The sequence below is a fragment of the Mobula birostris genome, chromosome 8 (genome assembly GCF_030028105.1).
Source record: "Mobula birostris isolate sMobBir1 chromosome 8, sMobBir1.hap1, whole genome shotgun sequence".
NCBI classification, from domain to species: domain Eukaryota; kingdom Metazoa; phylum Chordata; class Chondrichthyes; order Myliobatiformes; family Myliobatidae; genus Mobula; species Mobula birostris.
This window is the reverse complement of record NC_092377.1, coordinates 94,130,121-94,151,123: the sequence shown is the minus strand read 5'-3', so window position 1 is coordinate 94,151,123 and position 21,003 is coordinate 94,130,121. Positions and strand designations below refer to the sequence as shown.

The window sequence follows — 21,003 nt, the reverse complement described above, 5'->3', positions numbered from 1 at the left end:
TTTATTCTGGCACCTTTCTCCTTCCATCTCATTTCTGAAGAAGGGTCTCAGGAAGCACTGATTATCTATTCACTTCCATAGGTGCTGCTTGACCAGCTGAGTTCCTCCAGTATTTTGTGTGTGTTGCTTTGGATTTCCAGCATTGCACACTTTCTTATGTTTATGTAGTTTTATTGTCTAAATTGTATATCAGAAATTGTGTTAAGATATACACTTGGAGAAGTGCCATGTCTGTCTGAAATTGATATTGTGGTGAAAATACTGGAACCAGTCATACAGAATGTTCAGTTCTTTATAAATTTCTAAATTAAATCTAAGAGATTGTGTAACTTTTAAATAAAGTTTAGTTTCATTGTCGTCTTTTCCTAATATTTTCTTTAATCCAAATCAGTCGTTTTTCTTTTAGAGAGATGCACAGAGATAAGATTTAAGGGAAGTGTGGGGAAAATAAAAAATGTTCAGCCCAGATTAAGTTGCCAAAAAGCCTGTTTCTATTCTGTATGATTGTAAAACACATCAACTGCAATTTTGGACAGATACCTACATTTCCATTTTTATTTCATATTTCCATTTCTTTTAACAGAAGTTTTTTGAAAATTTAAATCCAATGGGAAATATATTAGAGAAAGAATTTACAGATTACTTGTTCAATAAGTCTTTGGAAATAGAGCCTCGGAATGCCAAGTCTTTACCTAGATTTGTAAGTATTTTTATCTTTTAAATGCATATTAACAGTGATTCAATATTGGGAATGCTGAATGTGATCTTGGATGTGTCCCAGGAGGATCCATATTTGAGCACTCCTGTGATAAAGTAGGTCTTTTCTAGCCACCAATGAACTGATACGCCTTTAAATTAAACCCTTTATTTCTTTTATCCTTCTGTGACTCACTTCATCCCAGTTACAACTGGATTCCCTTTTCTTACTCAGGAACAAGTTCACTGATTTCATCAGAATCAGGTTTATTATCACTGTTTGGTATGTCATGAAGTTCATTGTTTTGCATTAGTACACTGCAGACGTAAAGTTACTATAAAATACAAAATACAGGTATCCCCTACTATCCAAAAGTAGAGCGTTCTTATGAAACCTTTCATAAGCTGAAATGGCGTAAAGTGAAGAAGCAATTGCCATTAATTTATACGGGAAAAATTGTTCAGCGTTCTCAGATCCAAAAAAAACCTAAAATAACAGTAACATATAGTAAAAGCAGGAATGATATGGTAAATACACAGCCTATATAAAGTAGAAATAATGTATTTACAGTTTCACTTACCATCAATCCACTAAGCAATAGACTTTCCATTTTATCCATTACCGGATGCCGACTAAAAGAGACCACTTTGCTACGATCAGAACCAATAGTAACATCAGCAGCTTTCAAGATTCTTTCTCTCTGCATGGTGGACGCAGGCAAGTTCAACATATGCACAATGTCTTTATTTTGTTCACCACGGTCAAAATGCTTAATTACATCCAGCTTTACTCTTAAGTTTAACACCCTTACGAGCTCTCTTAGGCTTTTCTGATACCTTAGGACACATTTTGCTAACGGATGCACAAAATAAATTGAGGTAAAGCACAGATGCTCACAGACATAGTTCAAAGCTATAGCGTCTTGATGCTGAGTGTAGTTCCCGGGGAAGGAGCTTGGCAGCACCACTCTCGCTGCTCAGGGTGCGCACTGCCTCTATAATGGCTTGCTGCAAAACAAACGCTGAACGCTATTTTTGCTTTTTGCCTTTTTTTGTAAAAGTGAAAATCCTCTTTGGATTTCTTTCGGTTAGCAAAAACAAGTACTAATGTTGATCTTTCGTAAAAGCAAACTTTCAAAAAGCGGGGGATATGTGTAAATAAAATAGTACAAAATCAGAATAATAGCAGTGGTGCTGCCTTTCTTCAAAAGAATTTGAGCATATCCTAGATCTTGACTTCTGTCTGTCATTCTCTTCTCAAGAGAGATCTCAGAATCTGGTCTCAGGCATGCAAGGGATTTACCTATTAAGTGGAGGTGATGGAGTGTAACCTGCACTTCAGTGCTGGGGGTGTTGGTCCTGGATAGAATATTGATGTTGGTTTATTTACCTTTCAAGTGAATTTGGTGGATTTTATGGAGACTGCTTTCTGGCACACTTCTAGTGCCTGCTACAAGAAGTCAAGATTTTGGAAACAAAGTGAAGTGCAAGGATTACTGCTTCCAGCAGACCATAATTTTTATGTTGGTGTTGAAGTCTTCAAATCAAGCAAAGGCTGTACTACTGCATTGAACATGTCCAATGTCCATCAATTTTGTCATCAATTTCCATCATTAGAAAAGGTGCCTCCTGAGATATGGAACGTGGTCCACATTTTCCAGGGTCTCTCTATGAATCTCAGTTGTCAGAGGAAGTTAGTAGACTATTTTTGACTTGTGTGTATTGAAAGTAAGAGCCATCCACTCAAACCACTGTAAGTGAATCAATGAGGGCTTAAAGCTTAGTCTCCACATCTGCTCAAACACAGGTATCAACAACATACTGCAACTCAGGTTTGAACAGCAGTCTTGTTTGTCAGTGGTCTTCATTGACTTGGTTCTGTTAGAGTGTCGTTGGTTAGTAGCATGGCCTGTGTATACTATCAGTGAACAAAAATAAAGATGCAATTTTCTGTGAGCAGCCAAATTTGAAGAAAATGCTGATAGAGTTAAAAGTTTTGAAACAGTCGAGAAAAGGCTGTGTATAATGGTTGGTACTACTCTCTTCACTTCTTTTGTTTGAATTGGTGCATTATGCAAATCACATTCTTTGTGCCTCTAGATGGGTGAGGAATAATGGTCTGAAGGTGGCTAGTGTAAAGAACAAAGTGGTGGGTTCATTTTCTGAAATGGCAAACCAGAAGAAGAACCATGAGGGCTTCAGTGAGCTTAGCCATCAAGAGTAAGCTAGCCTGCTGTTTCAGCATCTCCCAGTGCAGAACTGGTGAATGCTGCATAATCCTTCAGCTCACTGTAACATGTATCCATCTTGCTACAGTGATCAGAACAATTAACTCTAACCCTGGAAGTTTCAGAATAGTCCAACAAGAACTTCTATTCAGACCTTAAAAAATCCTTGTTTACATCTCAGACAAACTGATCTTCCCTACCAGATTGGGAAGGGATGCAATTCTGGAACAGTCGCATTAAAAGAATCCTTCTCTTGACAAAATGCTTGGAGCACTGTCCTGTCATAACAATACCCTATTTAATCAGAGGAACAAGTGCAAGTTGTCAGGGCAAGCAGCACCTTTCTCTATCCCCTATCCCTCTAATCCAAATGCTGTTATAGTATGTAATCTGAACAAATTTCATACTGCAGCTCAGTTCTCCCATTACTTGTAAGCACGTACCACCAGGCTCAATGACAGCTTCTATCCTTCACGTTATAAGACCATTGAACAGTCCCCTAGTATAAGGAGGTCTCTTGACCAAACAATCTACCCTGTTGTGGCCTTGCACCTTGCTGTCTGTCTGTAGTGCCATTTCTCTGTAACTGTACAGATTATTCTGCATCCTGTTACAGTTTTTCACTCTACCTCAATACATGTGACAATACTAACCCCTATTGACATCAATGGATCTGGGGTTGAGAGGGTAAACAGCTTAAAGTTTCTCGGCATCCATGTCACCGAGGACCTCCCTTAATTGCAGGATCCTGCAGAGAGTGGTGCGTAAAGCCCAGTGCATCTGTAGTTGTGAACTTCCCATGATTCAGGACATTTACAAAGACAGGTGTGCAAGAAGGGCCTGAAGGATCATTGGGGACGCAGGTCCCCTCAACCACAATGTATTCCAGGTGCTACCATCGGGAAATGGTAGTGCAGCATAAAAGCCAGGACCAACAGGCTCTGGGACAGCTTCATCCATCAGGCCATCAGAATAATTAACTCACGCAGAGTTGAGTGTATTTCTATGTTACATTGACTGTTCTATTTATTATAAATTACTTTGATTGCACATTTAGATGGTAAAGATTTTTGCTCCTCATGTTTGTGAAGGATGTAAGAAATAAAGTCAATTCAATTTACCATATTATCCACATTTCTGAGTTATCAACATGGGCTTGACTGACCACGATGTAATCTGCCTTATTTGTTTCCATCAACCTGCCTACAAAGCATCTCCAAAGGAAATTGACATCAAAGCTTCACAGACAGAGCCACAGAAACTACCTATAAAATCACAGCTTGAGTAGCTGCAAAATTTAAACGGCTTGTAGGCTGCCCGGAAGTTTGTAATAATTGGCATCTGAAAAGAGACTTTTGATTTCTTGTGAATTGGACATTGTATGTCAGCCAGATGATCTGCACAGGATCTAAGGACACGGCCAGGGATACCATCCAGGCCAGATGCTTTCCACAGGTTAACTCTCCAGAAAAGTAATCTGATGACTGCAAAGGTGATTGTGAGTTCAGGTGCACTGAAGGCTGTCAAGATGGGTAATGACATACCAGTTCCCTTGTCAAAAAGTGCATAGAATGGATTAAATTCATTGGGAAGGGATGTGCTATTGTCAGCAATGCTGCCCAATTTTCCTTTGTAGCTCAATAGAGCATGCAAGTCGTGCCACAACTGATGTCTGCTCTGAGGCTCTATTTTGGACTGGTACTGTCTCTTAACATCTCTTTTAGCTTTTCAGAGGTCATGTCTTGATTTCTTGTAAAGATCGGGATCAACTGATTTGAATGCTGTAGAGCTAGGCTTCAACAGGGAGTGAATCACCTGATTCATCTGTCATTTTAGCTTGGGGAACACACAGATTATTCTCTTTGGTACACAATCCTCAAAGCATTTGGTGATAAAGTCTGTGATAAACTTTAATTTGTGCTCAAGTTATCTAGAAATTAAGTAACAGAATCATAGAAAAGTACAGTCTGTCATAGAGACGGGCCCTTTGGCATATCTAGACCATGCTGAACCATTTAAATTGCCTACTCTCATTAACCTGCCCCTGGCCCATATCCCTCCATACCCCTGCCATCCATGTACCTATCCAAACTTCTCTTAAACATTGAAATTGAGCATGCATGCACCACTTGCGTTGGCAGCTCGTTCCACACGCTCATGACCCTCCAAGTGAAGAAGTTTCCCCTCGTGTTCCCCTTAAAGTTTCACATTTCACACTTAAGCCATGACCTCTGGTTGTAGCCCCACCCAACCTCAGTGGAAAAAAGCCTGCTTGCATTTACCCCATCTATACCCCCTCATAATTTTGTATGTCACTACCAAATCTCCCTTCAATCTTCAACATTCCAAGGTATAAAATTCTAACCTATTCAATCTTTCCTTACAACTCAGGTCCTCCAGTTCTGGCAATATCCTTGGAGATTTTCTCTGTACTCTTTCAACCTTTTTTACATCTTTCCTGTAGGTCAGTGACCAAAACTGAACACAGTACTCTATATTGGGTCTCACCAATGTCTTATACAACTTCAACATAACATTCCATCTCCTGTACTCAATATGTGATTTATGAAGGCCAATGTGCCAAAAGCTTTCTTTATGATCCTATCTACCTGTGACACCCCTTTCAGTGAATTATGGACCTGTATTCTCAGATCCCTTTGTTCTACCACACTCTTCAGTGCCCTACTGTTCACTGTGTAAGACTACCCAGGTTGGTCCTACCAAAGTGAAATACCTCGCACTTATCTGCATTAAATTCCATCTGCCATTTTTCAGTCGATTTTCCTGCTGGCCCAGATCCCATTGCAACCTCTGATAGTCTTCCTTGCTGTCTACTACACCCCTAGTCTTGGTATCAGCTGGAAATTTGCTGATCCAGTTAACCATATTATTATCCAGATCAATGTTCCCTGTAAGGTGTGCACACGCATACACATCTTTTGCTACTATCGCACAAAGGAATTGCACAAAGGTTTTGCGTCATGATGGACTTTAGGACCTGGGGGAGCCGGGGAGCTCAGGAACCTGTGGCTGCTGCCGAGTCCTGAATCAGTAGAAAGTCAGTGTAAGTATAAATTTGCAGAGAATGAAATAACACGATTTGAGAATTATCGATCCATTAATTTTAATGCGTTAACGGCATCTGTTAGCAGAACAGAAATACTGCGGATTCAGTAGCAGCCATGGGCAGCAGTTCCTGAGCTCCCTGGCTACCCCTGGTCCTAAAGTCCATCCTCAAAATACTAATTCTTTGTGCGCTGGTAGCTAAAGATGTGTGCATGGCAAACACCTTAGAGAGAACATTGATCCAGATTGTTGATATAAATGATGAACAACGGCAGACCCAGCACCAATCCCCTTGGCATTCCACATATCACATGCCTCCAGTCAGAGTTAATCATCTACTACCACTCTCTGGCTTCTCCTCACAAAGCCAATGTCTAATCCAATTGACTACCTCATCTTAAATGTCTTGCTAAAGTCCCTGTTGATGACATCCACTGCCTTCATCAAATTTCCTGGTAACTTCCTCAAAAAAAACTGCAAGATAGGTTAGGCATAGCCTACTGCGCACAAAGCCATGCTGACTAACCCTAATCGGTCCATGTCTATCCAAGTACTCATATATCTGGTCCTTTAGAATACCTTGCAATAAGTTTCTCACTACTGATGTCAGACTCACTGGCCTATAATTTCCTGGTTTATTTTTAGAGCCTTTCTTAAGCAACAGAACAACATTAGTTATCCTCCAATCCTCTGGTACTTCACCTGTCGCTAAGGATGATTTAAATATCTCTGCTAGAGCCCCAGTAATTTCATCACTTCTCTGCTAGAGGGTCCAAGGAAACATCTTGTCAGGCCTTGGGGATTTATCCACCCTAATTGCCTCAAGATGGCAAACACCTCCTCCACCGTAATCTGTACAGGATCCATGACCTCTCTGCTGCCTCATTTCTATAGGTGCCGTGTCTGTCTCCTGAGTCAATACAGATACAAAAAAATCCACTTAAGATCTCCCCATCTCTTTTGGCTCCATGCATAGATTACCATCCTGATCTTCCAGAGGACTAATTTTGTCCCTTGCATTCCTTTTGCTCTTAATATATCTGTAGAAGCCCTTTGGATTCTCCTTCATCTTGTCTACTAGGGGAACCTCATGCTGCCTTTTAGCCCTCCTGACTTCTTTCTTAAATGTTCTCTTGCATTTCTAATACTCTATAAGTACCTCAATTGTTCCTATCTGCTATGCACCACCTTTTTCTTAACCAGAGCCTCAATATCTCTTGCATACCAAGGTTCCCTACACTTGTTATCTTTACCTTTTACTCTGACAAGCACATACAAGCTTTGTACTCTCAAAATTTCACTTTTGAAAGGGTCCCACTAACCAAGCACAGCTTTGCCTGAAAACAACCTGTCCCAATCCACACTTGCCAGATCCTTTCCGATACCATCAAAATTGGCCTTTCCCCAATTTAGAATCTCAACCAGCGGACAAGACCTATCTTTTTCCGTGTTTAATTTGAAACTAATGGCATTATGATCACTAGATGCAAAGAATTCCCCTACAAAAACTCCTATTGCCTGCCTTGTCTCATTCCCTAGTGGCAAATAAAGTATCGCGCACTCTGTCTTTGGGACTTCTGTGTACCAATTAAGGAAATCTCCCTAAACATATTTGACAAACTCTATCCCATCTGGTCCTTTTACTGTATGGGAGTCTGTCAATATGTGAAAAGTTAAGATCATCAACTACAACAGTCTTGTATATCTTGCAACAGTGTGCAATTTCTAAAAGTTTGTTCCTCTAAATCCCGCAGACTGTTGGATGGTCTATAATATAGCCCCATTAATGTGGTCATACCTTTCTTATGAGCACAAAGATGAGAAAATCTGCAGACACTGGAAATCGAAGCAACACACTGAAATGCCGGAGGAACTCAGTAGGCCAGGCAGTATCTGTGGAAAAGAGGAAACAGTTGACGTTTCAGGCTGAAACCCTTTATCAGGACTGAGGAAAAAAGATGAGAAGTTAGAGCAAGAGGGTGTGGGGAGCAGAGGAAGAAGTACAAGTTGGTATGCAATAGGTGAAATCAGGAGTGGGGGAGAGATGAAGTAAAGGGCTGGGACGTTGATAGGTGAAAGAATAAGGAGAAGGGGGAATCTGATGGGCAAAGTTAGAAGACCATGGAAGAAAGGGAAGGGGGAGGAGCACCAGAGCGAGGTGATGGGCAGCTAAGGAGATAAGGTGAGAAAGGGAAACAGGAATGGTGAAGGTTGGAGGGCATTTACCAGAAGTTCGAGAAATCAGTGTTCATGCCATCAAGCTGGAGGCTACCCAGAGGGAATACAAGCTGTTGCTCCTCCAACCTGCGTGTGACCTCTTTGCAGCAGTAGAGGAGGCCATGGACTCTTGACATGTCTGAATAGGAATGAGACGTAGAATTGAAATGGGTGGCCACATGGAGATCCCGCTTTTTCTGGAGGACAGAGTGTAGGTGTTCGGTGAAGCGGTCTCCCAGTCTGCACTGGGTCTCACCGATATACAGGGGGCCACATCAGGAGGATTGGATACAATAGATGACTGCAACAGACTCACAGGTGAAGTGTCAACTCACCTGGAAGGACTGTTTGGGGCCCTGAAAGGTGAGAGGTGTAGTGGCAGGTATGGCACTTGTTCCATTTGCAAGGATAAGTACCAGGTGTGAGATCAGTGGGGAGGGATGAATGGACAAGAGAGTTGTGTAAGGAGCGATCCCTGCAGAAAGTAGGGGAAGGGTGGGATCCCATTGGAAACGGCAGAGGTTACGGAGAATTATGCCTATCCCTGATGGGGTAAGGACAGATGTGTGCACAGTGGAAGAGTTGCAGATGAGGGCAGCGTTGATGGTGGAGGATGGAAAGCCCCTTTCTTTGAAGAAGGAGGACATCTCATTAGTATTTCTTCCTCTGCTCCCCTCACCTTGCTCTAACTTCTGATCTTTTTATTCCAGTCTTAATGAAGTGTCAACTGTTTACTCTTTTCCATAGACGCTGCCTGGTCTGCTGAGCTCCTTCAGCATTTTGTGTGTGATATCTTTCTTATTCCTCAGTTCCACCCATAAAGCCTCACTAGATGAGTTTTCCAGGTTGTCTTGATTGAGCACAGTCATGTCATTTTCCCTGACTAGTAACATCATCACCCCCCCCCCCAACTCTGTCGAGCCTAAAACAATGGAAGCCCCAAGAATATTGAGCTTCCAATCCTGTCCCTCCTGCAACCAAGTCTCACTAATGGCTGCAATATCATCATTCCATGTTTTGATCCATGCCCTGAGCTCATCTGTCTTTCCTACAATACTACTTACATTGAAACCTCTCACTGCTACGAGCAGAAGTTCCCACTTGCTTCAAAAAAGCAACAATTATACCTGTGCTAAAGAAGAATAATGTGGGCTGCCTAAACGACTATCGCCCGGTAGCACTCACATCGACAGTGATGAAATGCTTTGAGAGGTTGGTTATGACTAGACTGAACTCCTGCCTCAGCAAGGACATGGACCCATTGCAGTTTGCCTATCGTAACAATAGGTCAACAGCAGACGAAATCTTCATGGCTCTTCATACAGCTTTAGACCACCTAGACAACACAAGCACCTATGTCAGGATGCTGTTCATCGACTATAGCTCAGCATTTAATACCATCACTCCCACAATCTTGATTGAGAAGTTGCAGAACCTGGGCCTCTGAACCTCTCTCTGTAGTTGGATTCTCGACTTCCTAACCGGAAGACCACAGTCTGTGCGGATTGGTGATAACATATCCTCTTCACTGACGATCAACACTGGCGCACCTCAGGGGCGCGTGCTTAGCCCACTGCTCTATCCTCTGTATACACGACTGTGTGGTTAGGCATACCTCAAATACCATCTGCAAATTTGCTGACAATACAACCATTGCTGGTAGAATCTCAGGTGGTGATGAGAGGACGTAAGTGAGATATGCCAACTAGTGGAGTGGTGCCACAGCAACAACTTGGCACTCAACATCAGTCAGACGAAAGAGCTGATTGTGGACTTCAGGAAGAGTAAGACAAAGGAACACGTACCAATCCTCAAACAGGAATCAGAAGTGGAGAGAGTGAGCAGCTTCAAGTTCCTAGGCGTCAAGATCTCTGAGGATCTAACCTGGTGCCAGCATATTGATGTAGTCATAAAGGAGGCAAGACAGCGGCTATACTTTATTAGGAGTTTGAAGCGATTTGGCATGTCAACAAATACACTCAAAAACTTCTATAATTGTACCATGGTGAGCATTCTGACAGGCTGCATCACTGTCTGGTATGGGGGGGGCGGTGGTTGCTACTGCACAGGACTGAAAGAAGCTGCAGAGGGTTGTAAATTTAGTTAGCTCCATCTATCCTACAAAGTACCAAGGACATCTTCAATGAGCAGTGTCTCAGAAAGGCAGTGTCCATTATTAAGGACCTCCAGCACCCAGGACATGCTTTTTTCTTACTGTTACCATCAGACAGGAGGTACAGAAGCCTGAAGGCACACACTCAGCGATTCTGGAACAACTTCTTCCCCTCTGCCATCCAGTTCCTAAATAGACTTTGAAGCTTTGGACACTACCTCACTTTTTTTTAATATACAGTATTTCTGTTTCTGCACATTTTTAATAATCTATTCAATATATGTAATTGGTTTACTTGTTTACTTATTATTATGTTTTATTTTATTTTTTTTCTCTCTCTCTGCTAGATTATGTATTGCATTGAACTGCTGCTGCTAAGTTAACAAATTTCACGTCACATGCCAGTGATAATAAACCTGATTCTGAGCTTAGAATATTAGTCGCACCATGCTCAACCTTAAGACCTCACTTTGAGGTCTTAACATCTGCCTCCACAACCTCTCCGCTATCTGTTCTGGCACCCTGGTTCCCATCCCCCTCCCGTTCAGGTGTAAATGTACAGGTCCCACCTTCCCTGGAAGAGAGTCCAATGATCCAAACATTTGATGCCCTCCCTCCTACACCAACTCTTTAGCCACATGTTAAACTGTATGATCTTCCCATCTAACTTAACACATACTTCCCTGAACTCACTTTGCAGAACCTTGTCGCTCTTCCTACCTACGTCATTGGTACCTATATGGATCACAACCTCTGGCTGCTCACTCTCCCACTTAAGAATAGTGAGGACTCGATCCAAGATGTCCTGGATCCTGGCACCCTGGAGGCAACATACCATCCAGGAATCTCGATCTTGTCCACAGAACCTCCTTTCAGTTCCCCTAACGAGTTCCCTATCACCACAGCTCACCTCTTCTTCCAATCTGCACCCCCCCCCCCCTTTCCCTTCTGAGTCACAGAGCCAGACTCTGTGCTGGAGACCTAAATGCTGTGACTTTCCTCTGCTAGGTCATCCCCCACAACAGTATTCAAAGTGGTGTACCTGTTGTTGAGGGGGCTAGCCACGGGAGTACTGTGCACAGGCTGTTTAACCCCTTTCCTCTTCCTGACTGTCACCAGTCTCCTGTATCCTGTGCCTTGATTTTAAGTACTTCTCTGTGTCATATCTATCACCCGATCGGCCTCACAAATGATCCAGAGTTCATGCAATTCCAGCACCAGTTCCTTAATGCAGAGTATTAGATGCTGCAGCATTCAACTACCCTGCCTTGCATCCCTACTGTTATAACTGTGCAAATATAAAGAGGAAAACAACAAATAAACTGGAGAGAAAAACTTGGTGACAGCTTTTTGTGCCCTCTCTCACACAAGCCTCTCCGCACTGAAGCCTCAAGTTAACTCTGTAACACTGTTCTCTCCAACGATGGCCACTCCGCTTGCTTCTGCTTTATTTTAATTTGTTCTTGCCAGTCAATCACGATCGCTGTTTGGCCACTACTCTGTAGAGATCTTCTGTACCTGGCTTCTTAAATTTGCTAAATTGTTTTTACCTTATTCCCATTCTTAGTTTGCATGGGACATTAAAAAGATCACTGATGCAGATAATATCAGATACTGTAATACTACAAAGCTAAATATAATCACTAACTTTTCTATAATTCATTAAGGTAGAAAATCAGAGAGACAGGATTGAACTTGTGTTGTGCAAGCCTTCTGGCTTGAGTTACAGACTTCAGTAAAATTCAGAGATAAATCCATTAGAAAATATTTCATTTGAATTATCTTGTATCATTTTACTTTAAAGTTCTTTATCCCTACTGTATTGATGATCTACATAACCCATTAAAATTTTCCATTGTGGACGTGACTCAACTTAGCTTCTTTCAATTGAACTGTATTTTAGGCAAAGAGGTTTAACTACACACTGAAGTCTCCTGGTGTCCGGCCATCTAACCCTCGGCATCCAGGATCAGGAACCTTGCGTGGGCATCCTACACCACTACTGCAGGAACCACGTAAAATCAGTTACAGCCGCATCACAGAAAATGAGACTGAAAGTGCAGCATCAGCACCAAACTCTCCGCGTACACCTCTGACACCACCCCCTGCTTCAGCAGCATCCAGCTCAACAGATGTCTGCAGTGTATTTGGGGACTCTGATCCAGCTAGTCCTTTCAATTCAAGTATGCTGTTAATTTTATCACTTTTAAACCTCAAAATAAAGTTCCTAAAAGTAGGCTTTAATTCAACAGTAATATCATTGGCCTTTAAGTTTTGTTTGTTATTTAGTCATAAATATTTAGAAACTGCTTCCTTAATTTATATGTTACTACTTGCATGCTTTGAGCTGGGAAATGGAGTAGGTTAATATGCAAGCTAGAGTTGAAAACCATCTGAAGCAAAGGTGTTGTTTTTTCACATATTACCAAAACCTTCTCTGTGTGAAATGACCTGATAAATTTGTGAGCATCAAAACAGGTAATTGTTTCATTCAGCCACATCAGGAAGTACTGTAATCTAAGCTTGTTATAGGAAGGAGAGCAATTATTTTACTGGTTTATGTTCATTGAGAAAGCAAGGTTATCTATGGATTCAATCTGCAAAGCACCCTTTTAAAATTGTTTTTTAAGGTCATATGCCCAAGTTATGGCAGTTCACTGAGTAAACATGGCAAATATTTTTGGAGAGGCAGCACTACTTTTATATTTGTGACACATTTGTAGAGTGCACACATTTTTATCACACATTTCTCAAATTCACCAATCTAAGCATAAGCATTCATAGCAATGAGTACTATTTTTATATCAATATTTCTTTAATAGGTATTAGGTATATGATTGCATTAGTGAAAGAAAAGACAAGTAATCTCTCAAATCATTTTGAAATTCACTTAAAATGTATCTAAATTCTTTGTGATGACCTAATTTATAGATAGATACTTTATTGATCCCAAAGGAAATTAGTGTCACAGTAGCATTACAAGTGCACAGATATACACATATTAGAAGAGAAGTAAGAAAGAATTTTAAAAAGTTACCTTAAAAATAAGATGTACAAGATTTACAAGTTCACACTGGTAAGATGATAGAGTAAGAATTGTACTATTGCACAGGGAGTCTGCGATAGCAGGGTGTGGTAAACAGGTTAATAACAGTCTAACAGGAGGGGGGTCATCACTTCCTCAACTATAGGTTGACTCATTATAGAGCCTAATGGCCGAGGGTAAGAATGACCTCATGTAACGTTCTTTGGAACAGCGCAATTAGCTTAGTCTTTTATTGAAAATGCTCCTCTGTTCAGGCAAGGTGGAATATAAAGGGTGAGAAACATTGTCATCAACTTTGATTTCTTCCTTTGAACCTAAGGGGCAGAGTATTTGTGTTATGTATATTTTTAGTGCTAAGGTGTGCCAGTATTAAACATTAAGTTTATTTGTGTCATTATACTGTCCATAGCAAATTATTACACTACCAAATCTACGTATCAGAAGACATAAAAAGCACATAACTGACATCTACAAATGGTAAAATTCAATAAATCTGTTTAGCTTGGTTCCTTCCTTAGATTTTCTCTATTTTCTTCCACAGGCAGTGATACCATATTTTCCCCCGTTTCACTGGCCCATGGCACAAGTTAGTATTGGGCTTTAATGTTGCATATTTAATATACAGCACGGCTTTTTAAAGCTGATCATGCACTGTCTTTTATGCTAAAAAGCAGCTTTGTTTTAACATAGATGACAGCATGCATGCTGGAACATTGAAAATGTTCGCCTTCCTTCATGCCTTTATTTCATATGCATCTGGATTTTTTCACCAGTTTGGTATTCAAACAGAACAAATTTTAAGGCATTGTAATTTAAAGTTAATCATATATAGATTATGGTGAACATTTTGAAGTTGGATTTTTCATTTTACCATTTAATTTTAAGTAAAAAGAAATATATTACTGAAGTAACTTATAACTTGTAGATATAGCATTTCGGTTTTAGATTGTAATACATGTAACCTTTTCATTGGTACATTATAATCAGCCTATCTGAGAACCCGGGTCAGAGCTTTTACTAATGCTTTTAATGCCTTATTTTATTGCAGATATTACTGAAAGTTAACCATAAATTTGCATGTTTGTAACTGCTTTTACCCTCTGCAGTTCAGTATTGGAATTCATGATCCAAGTTGCACAATTCAATGCATGCACACACTTGACGATGAATGTCCTCTTTGAATTTTGCCAGTGGTTGATCCTACAAAGCCTGTAATGTAAATATTATTTGAATGAATTCTAGTGTTAGCAAAGCTGAATTGTTTTTATTTAATCACAGGATCACAATCAATCTCTTCAATAATGAGTTGCAATAAAACTGCTGATGAAACACACATGCCTCCTCCTATTCCACCACGTAGACGACCTGAATCAGCTCCAACAGAATCATCCCCATCTAAGGTGAGCAAACTAAAATATTACTTCAATATAATCTATGGTATTGTGTGAAATATTGCCTGTGTATCATAACTTTTATAATGTTTTTATGCACTCTAGATATTTAAAAGGTGTTCTCTGCCAATGGATTATTTTGAATACCAGTCATTTGTAGACACATGCTGCAGTAATATTTCACATAGTGCAAACCCACACAAATACATGAATAGAGTATAATTGTTCTTCATGTTGTTGGTTGAAGGAAGAATCTTGGTCCCTACACTGAGAATTCTTTGTAATACATCTATAGTATTTTATCAGTACACCAGACAGGGCCTTACTTTTACATCTTGACCAAAATAAGACACTTTAATAATGTAGCTATCCTTTCATATAGCAGTAAAGAGTTGCTCTGGATTTCATGCTTTAATGGCTTCTGAAAGATTAATGATTTTGGAAATGGTATGATTCACAAGGCTAATCAGTCACTAATGTGCATACTTCTCTATTTCAGATCAAGTCAAAACATTTGGACAGCCCACCTGCTATACCACCTCGACAACCCACAGCTAAGGTTTACTCACCTCGATATCCATTGTCTGAGAGGTCATCGATTTCAGAACCTCCTGACAGTCCTCCCAGCTTGCCACCTCGAGAGCCCGTACGAACACCAGATGTATTTACAGTCTCACCTTTGCCTTTGCAACCTCCTCCAATGGGTAGAAAAACTGAACTGCCCAACACTTTCTTCCCTAATTCACCTACTCCTTTTACTCCACCACCTCCTCAGATGCCCTCACCACTTGGAACCCGCAGACAATTGCCATCTCCTCCTTTGCCACAAGAAGACATTGGCATTGCAGCAGGACCACCTGTTCCACCAAGACAGAGCTCCACATCTCAAACAATTCCAAAGCTTCCACCAAAAACCTATAAAAGGGAGCACACACATCCTTCGTTCCATCGGGATGGACCACCTCTGCTGGAAAATGCCCATTCTTCTTAGCTATAAAATATCTACATTAAACACTACAAACTCATGGAAACTGCAGAGGATGCAGCATGAGGCAGAGGGAGTTTATGAGATGGGTGGAATCTAAATGTCTCAGCTATAGGAATACAGTTAAAGCTTGGATTGTGGCAGAGACTGGAGTCTCCATCTATTTGCCTTCTCTGTTTGCATTTAGGCAGTGAAGAACAATTTGGATAGTTACATGTAAAAACTGAACCATGTTGACTTTGCCAGTAACTGAGAATGCCGTTGTGGGGTTGTTATACCAGTAATAAAGTTGTATCAACAATGAAGGTCGACCATTGATATCAACTGGTCAACAAGACATTTCTTTGAGGATAAAGTGGCTTGCACCTTCAACTTAAAACACAGGATTGATGTTTCACATAATCATGCCTTGTTTCATTTCTGAAAATGCATTTTTGGTACCTAGAATATTGAGGAAATACTAGCTCTGCAGAGTGGTAACTATAAAACTTCTTGAAATATGGGTACCTGCTACACCAAAGAAGCACATTCTTTGTGAAAGTGATCCAAGAACAAGTCAGACCAGAAAAATCCTTCAATGAGAATGTAGCACCTATCTCCATTAAACAAAGGAAAGTGAATTTTACCCAATGCAGTAAAATGTGGAAACTAATCATTTCTACATTTACGTTTTCAGTGGGCTCGGACATATTATTCTCTTAAATTTGCAATTACTGACTTAAGTCAAGTGACAACCCCATTTCATAACATCACTGCAGTTTCTGAAATTATATGGCAGACTGGATTATTTCATAAGATTCAACCAGATAATTGGCTATGATAAATATAAATTATTTATTCAGATTGCCAAATGTTCCCATACCTTGCACCAGCTTGAGTTATACGATACATAAGGTAAAGGAGGTTGATGCTGGAACAGAATTATATACACTCTGTATAAGTGAACAAAATACCCTGAGTTTTTTTAGAGGCAAGATGCTGTTGAAGTAGCTTATACTGTTTAATGTAAATTGGATTGTAGAGTAATTACCTGTGATAAGAGTAATAAATATGACACACTGTAGTGCATAAGAAAGCTTTGTACTGATAACCACATGATTTAATATTGTAGTGGCTGTTCTTGGCTTGATTCTATATCCTCTATGATAAGTAGAATGTGTTCTTTCAGTCTTTACTGAAATCATCATCTTTGCCTTAAAAAAATTCCTGTAGGCTTATCATTTAACATTTTCAAAACACCATTTTTTTCATAAATTAGTCGGAATTACCTGTTCTCGTTTTCAAATCAACTACATTTCTATTTAAAACATATCCTACTGTCCCATGAAAGATGGTAACTAATTTCTGCTACAGTTGTGTGCTGTTCATCTCACACAGCCTCAAATAACTCTCATTGATATTACAGCAATTGCATAGGGGTCAAAAAAAGGAATGCAGGATGTTTAAGATGGAAACTATTTTATTTTATTCAAGCAATGGTGGGTGGAGCATAGGACTTAATAGCAAGCCTCATCCTGAACTGTGGTATTTACAAATGTAGATCCAAATAGAAACCAAATGTTATTATTGATCAAAAAGTAATGATGTTATGATCTGGGTTACTCTTCAAGCTTCATTCCAGTGTCTTACATTGTGGTCTGAATAAACACACCTAATGCATGCTAATTTTTAAATAAATCAGTTTATTGCCTCTACAATAAATAAATTCACCTAAACTTAAATATACTGTACTTAAATAGATTTCATATTGTAGGTTATTATGCTTTACGCAAATATTTCAGCATATATGGGACAGGCAAACAACATAAACATGCTATAATTTCAGCAGACCTTTTTAAGCACTTAGATATGCCAGTGGCTACTTTTTGTTCAGTTAACCAATTGATATTGATAGGGCTGCCAAATCTAAACTGTTATGGGTATTTTCAGTATATAGCCCTGAATAAAAGGCTTAATTGGCATTAAATAAAACTGTTTTTGAACAAAAGTTCAGTTTGTGGTGTTTTCATTGATTCTGTAAATTGGTAAAATGCTGAAGGGCTGCCAAAGGTGTGGGTATAAAATGCAAAATGAAATTTGCCACAGATTTGATATACACACAATTTTGAGTCATGAGCTAAACAGGTTATAAACTACTGAATCATTGTCAGCTTGTTAACAAAACATTAATGCTGAATAATGAAAGATTTATACTTAAGCCCATTAATCCGGTAGTTTTGGATGTAAAATATTTTTAGTTTCATAAATGCCAATGTCATTCAGAAAACCTCTGCATATTGATTAGTTCTATCTTTTCACTAGTTGATTTTTTTTTCTTTACCCTGAAGAATGCTTTTTGGATCTTTTAAATCAAGCAGCACACCTTAACCACTTGAGAATAATATGCATGCTGTTTTCATTTTAATAATGATCCCACTGTGAAAGGCAGTGAGTGCACGGGAAAGCAAAACTTGGGGAATAATTGTAAAAGCATTCAAAGGGAAACTCTAATGAAAAAAAGTATGAGCAGTGAAAAATTGCATATCAGTTGCTTTCATTTTCAGGGTTACATACCAGTTGGAAAACACTATTACCAATGTGTAGTTCAGTTTTTATGATTAATATCAATTGGTTGTGGTTAGGCAAATGAGAGAAAGCACTTGTGAAAAATATGGTGAAGGCTTAACTCACTACAAGCTAGAATCCATAGCTGTTATCTCAACTGCAGGTGACAAATGAGACACTTTCCCTTTCTGTATATCTTATATAGATAATTATCAAAGTTACATTTATTACATGTCACTGAATGCAGTAAAAGACTGTTAAGTTAAATTCTTATTTGTTTTAACAAAACTGTTTGTTTATAATTTTTCTATACTCTATAATTCTTTAAAATTTTATATTTGATGACCACAAGGCAGGGATAGAAATACATAGGATTTTTTTTACAAAAAGAATGGCCAACTCTGTAGGTTTGCAAAAGTTGCAGTGTCTCCTGATAAATGTATTAATTTTTCAAAATATATTTTGTAAAAGATAGGAACATTCACCCCCTTGAGCACATTCCACCATAGAGCTACATCATAGTTGATCTGTACCTCATCTTCAGTTATCTGCTGCTCGATGTTCCTGTTGGGGGATAATAAACTGAATGAGCCTTCCTTCGTAGAAGAAAATATTGCAGCAAATTACTGCAACAAGGCTGGTGATCCTTGATGCATCAGACAAAACCTGTTTCAGCCTGAGTGATTTGCTTTGGTTTAAATGAAGTCAATTAACCTGTGACTGAATGTGTATTAATGCGCACTGTACTGTTTGTGTCGGGCGCACGTCAGTTTTAGTAGCTGCCAAATGTGCCTTTTTTATTACATCTCAATTTTCTTTTCTGACCTTCTGAGCTTAATCTTTTTATTTTTGAACTGAGTTGGGGTTTGTATTTCCAAACAGGTGCAAAGAAAATAAGCCTTTCTACAAATGTAAAATGTACATACTGGTGGTAAAATTTATTGTATATATGTAACTTGTTTCAATGGCATGGTTATTTGCAGCTTCAATTATGTGTAAAGATTAGATAAAGTTGACCAGATTTAAGAACAAAGCGATAATCTTTCTGGCACATCTAATATGACCTGTGTACTTTAACCTTGTCTGTAGTATTTAGTATTCTCTGTTAGGAATAACAGTATTCATTTTGTATTTAAGTATAATAATTGATATATTTTTCCTTGTATTGATTACACTGAGAGGTAGTCAGAAAGAATGAGAGCAAGTATATGATGGCTAAGCAATGTTTGACTTAAGAAATGGAAGCCAAGGAATATATTCACAACAAAAATAAAATAGATTTTGCCTTATGAACTCTCATCCAAAGTGTATTGGACTGATGTATTTTTAATGTGTTAAACCAGGATGTTTTGTTTCTTTCTTGGGGCAATTATTTTTAAAGAAATCTTGAGTCTTTTTTTCAACTGGTATGTAAATCCTAGAATCTTTTGCAATGGGAGTTTTTGCAGTTGCCTAATTGTTGTGTGTAATTGGGTTTTATTCTTTTTAAATGGTTATGTTAAATTTCCAGGTGTCAAATGTTCTGTTTCCTTTTAATTTATATTTTAAAAAACTGTATATTAAAAGTCTTTGAATCATTTTATTAGTGTTTTTGTTTTTTTATTAATAAGTTTAGATGTTGAGTTGTAGTATATCAAAAAGCTTTAAAATATCTAAAATAGTGTATTAAATTCAGCATGCAAAATTGATTCTAACTTGCATCCATTGAAAATGTTCAAATGTTTCAAGGACATCAAACCAAATTTGATATACCTGAAATTTTAAAAATAAGCCTCAATTTCACTTTAATTTTCTTTAATTTTTCTTTAATTTTTATTTTCTAAAAGACCAAAAAAAACCAATCAAATCAAACAGGTTAAATGCACAGGGTATTGAACCATATTTTAACCTAATTGACAATTATTAGAAAAAATATAGTTTACACTTCATGTACATTTTTTGCAAATCAGATTCTTATTTTCCTATTGTGTTTATTTGTCATGACAACTTTTCACTCAATGTCAGTAAAATAAAAGAGCCAGTCTTGACTCTAGAAGTGGGGGGTGCACATGCTCTTGTCCACATCAATGGTGCTGAAGTCAAGAAGGCTGTGAATTTCAAGATTCAAGGAGTAAACATTAGCCTGTCTTCATCTACTCACTTTGGTGCCACGGCCAAGAAAGCTTGCCATCACCTCTACTTTCTCAGGCAACAAAAAAATTTGGCCTTTGACCTTCACCCATTTTTTCCCAATGCAACATAGAACGCATCCTATCTGTAGCAACACAGCTTGGTACAGCAGCAGCTCTGCCCATGACTGCTGGAATCTGCAGAGCATTGTGGACACTGCTCAGCACATAACAGAAACCAGCTTCACCTCTATGGACAATTAAAACCTGAAGAAATCAGACACTGCAAATGCAGTAATTTTCAATACGAGAGTAGTTAAAGCTTATGAAATATAACGTAGACCAAAGTAAAGGAGGACTACAATGATAGCATGAGCGATGTTAGTAAATCTTATTGGGGCTTGCCTACAAAAATGTGCAAAGAGAGAAAACAAAATCAGAACGGTGAGCACCCCTTGCCAAGACATGACCATTAACATTAAGTAACATTACATTTACTGACAATGCTACAATAGTCTAACAACAACCCTGTCATTATCAGAAACATAATGGAGTGCCAAACAATTCTTGATTATGAGTTTGCAACTTACTGGAGGAGAACCACGGTCT

The 21,003-nt window shown here is 39.0% G+C and overlaps 1 protein-coding gene across 2 annotated transcripts in view; it reads left to right on the top strand.

Moving 5' to 3' along the window:
- Positions 1-19,866, top strand: part of LOC140201498 (son of sevenless homolog 1) — a 208,225-nt gene extending 188,359 nt beyond the window's left edge. The window contains exons 19-23 of one of the 2 annotated variants that reach the window (XM_072265691.1): positions 584-700; positions 12,224-12,503; positions 13,908-13,952; positions 14,645-14,766; positions 15,257-19,866. In XM_072265691.1, coding sequence (XP_072121792.1) covers positions 584-700; positions 12,224-12,503; positions 13,908-13,952; positions 14,645-14,766; positions 15,257-15,748 — 1,056 coding nt within the window. In that variant the 3' untranslated portion in view covers positions 15,749-19,866. The remainder of the gene's footprint in view (positions 1-583; positions 701-12,223; positions 12,504-13,907; positions 13,953-14,644; positions 14,767-15,256) is intronic. The other variant, XM_072265692.1, reaches the window with a different exon arrangement.
- Positions 19,867-21,003: the final 1,137 nt, after the last annotated feature.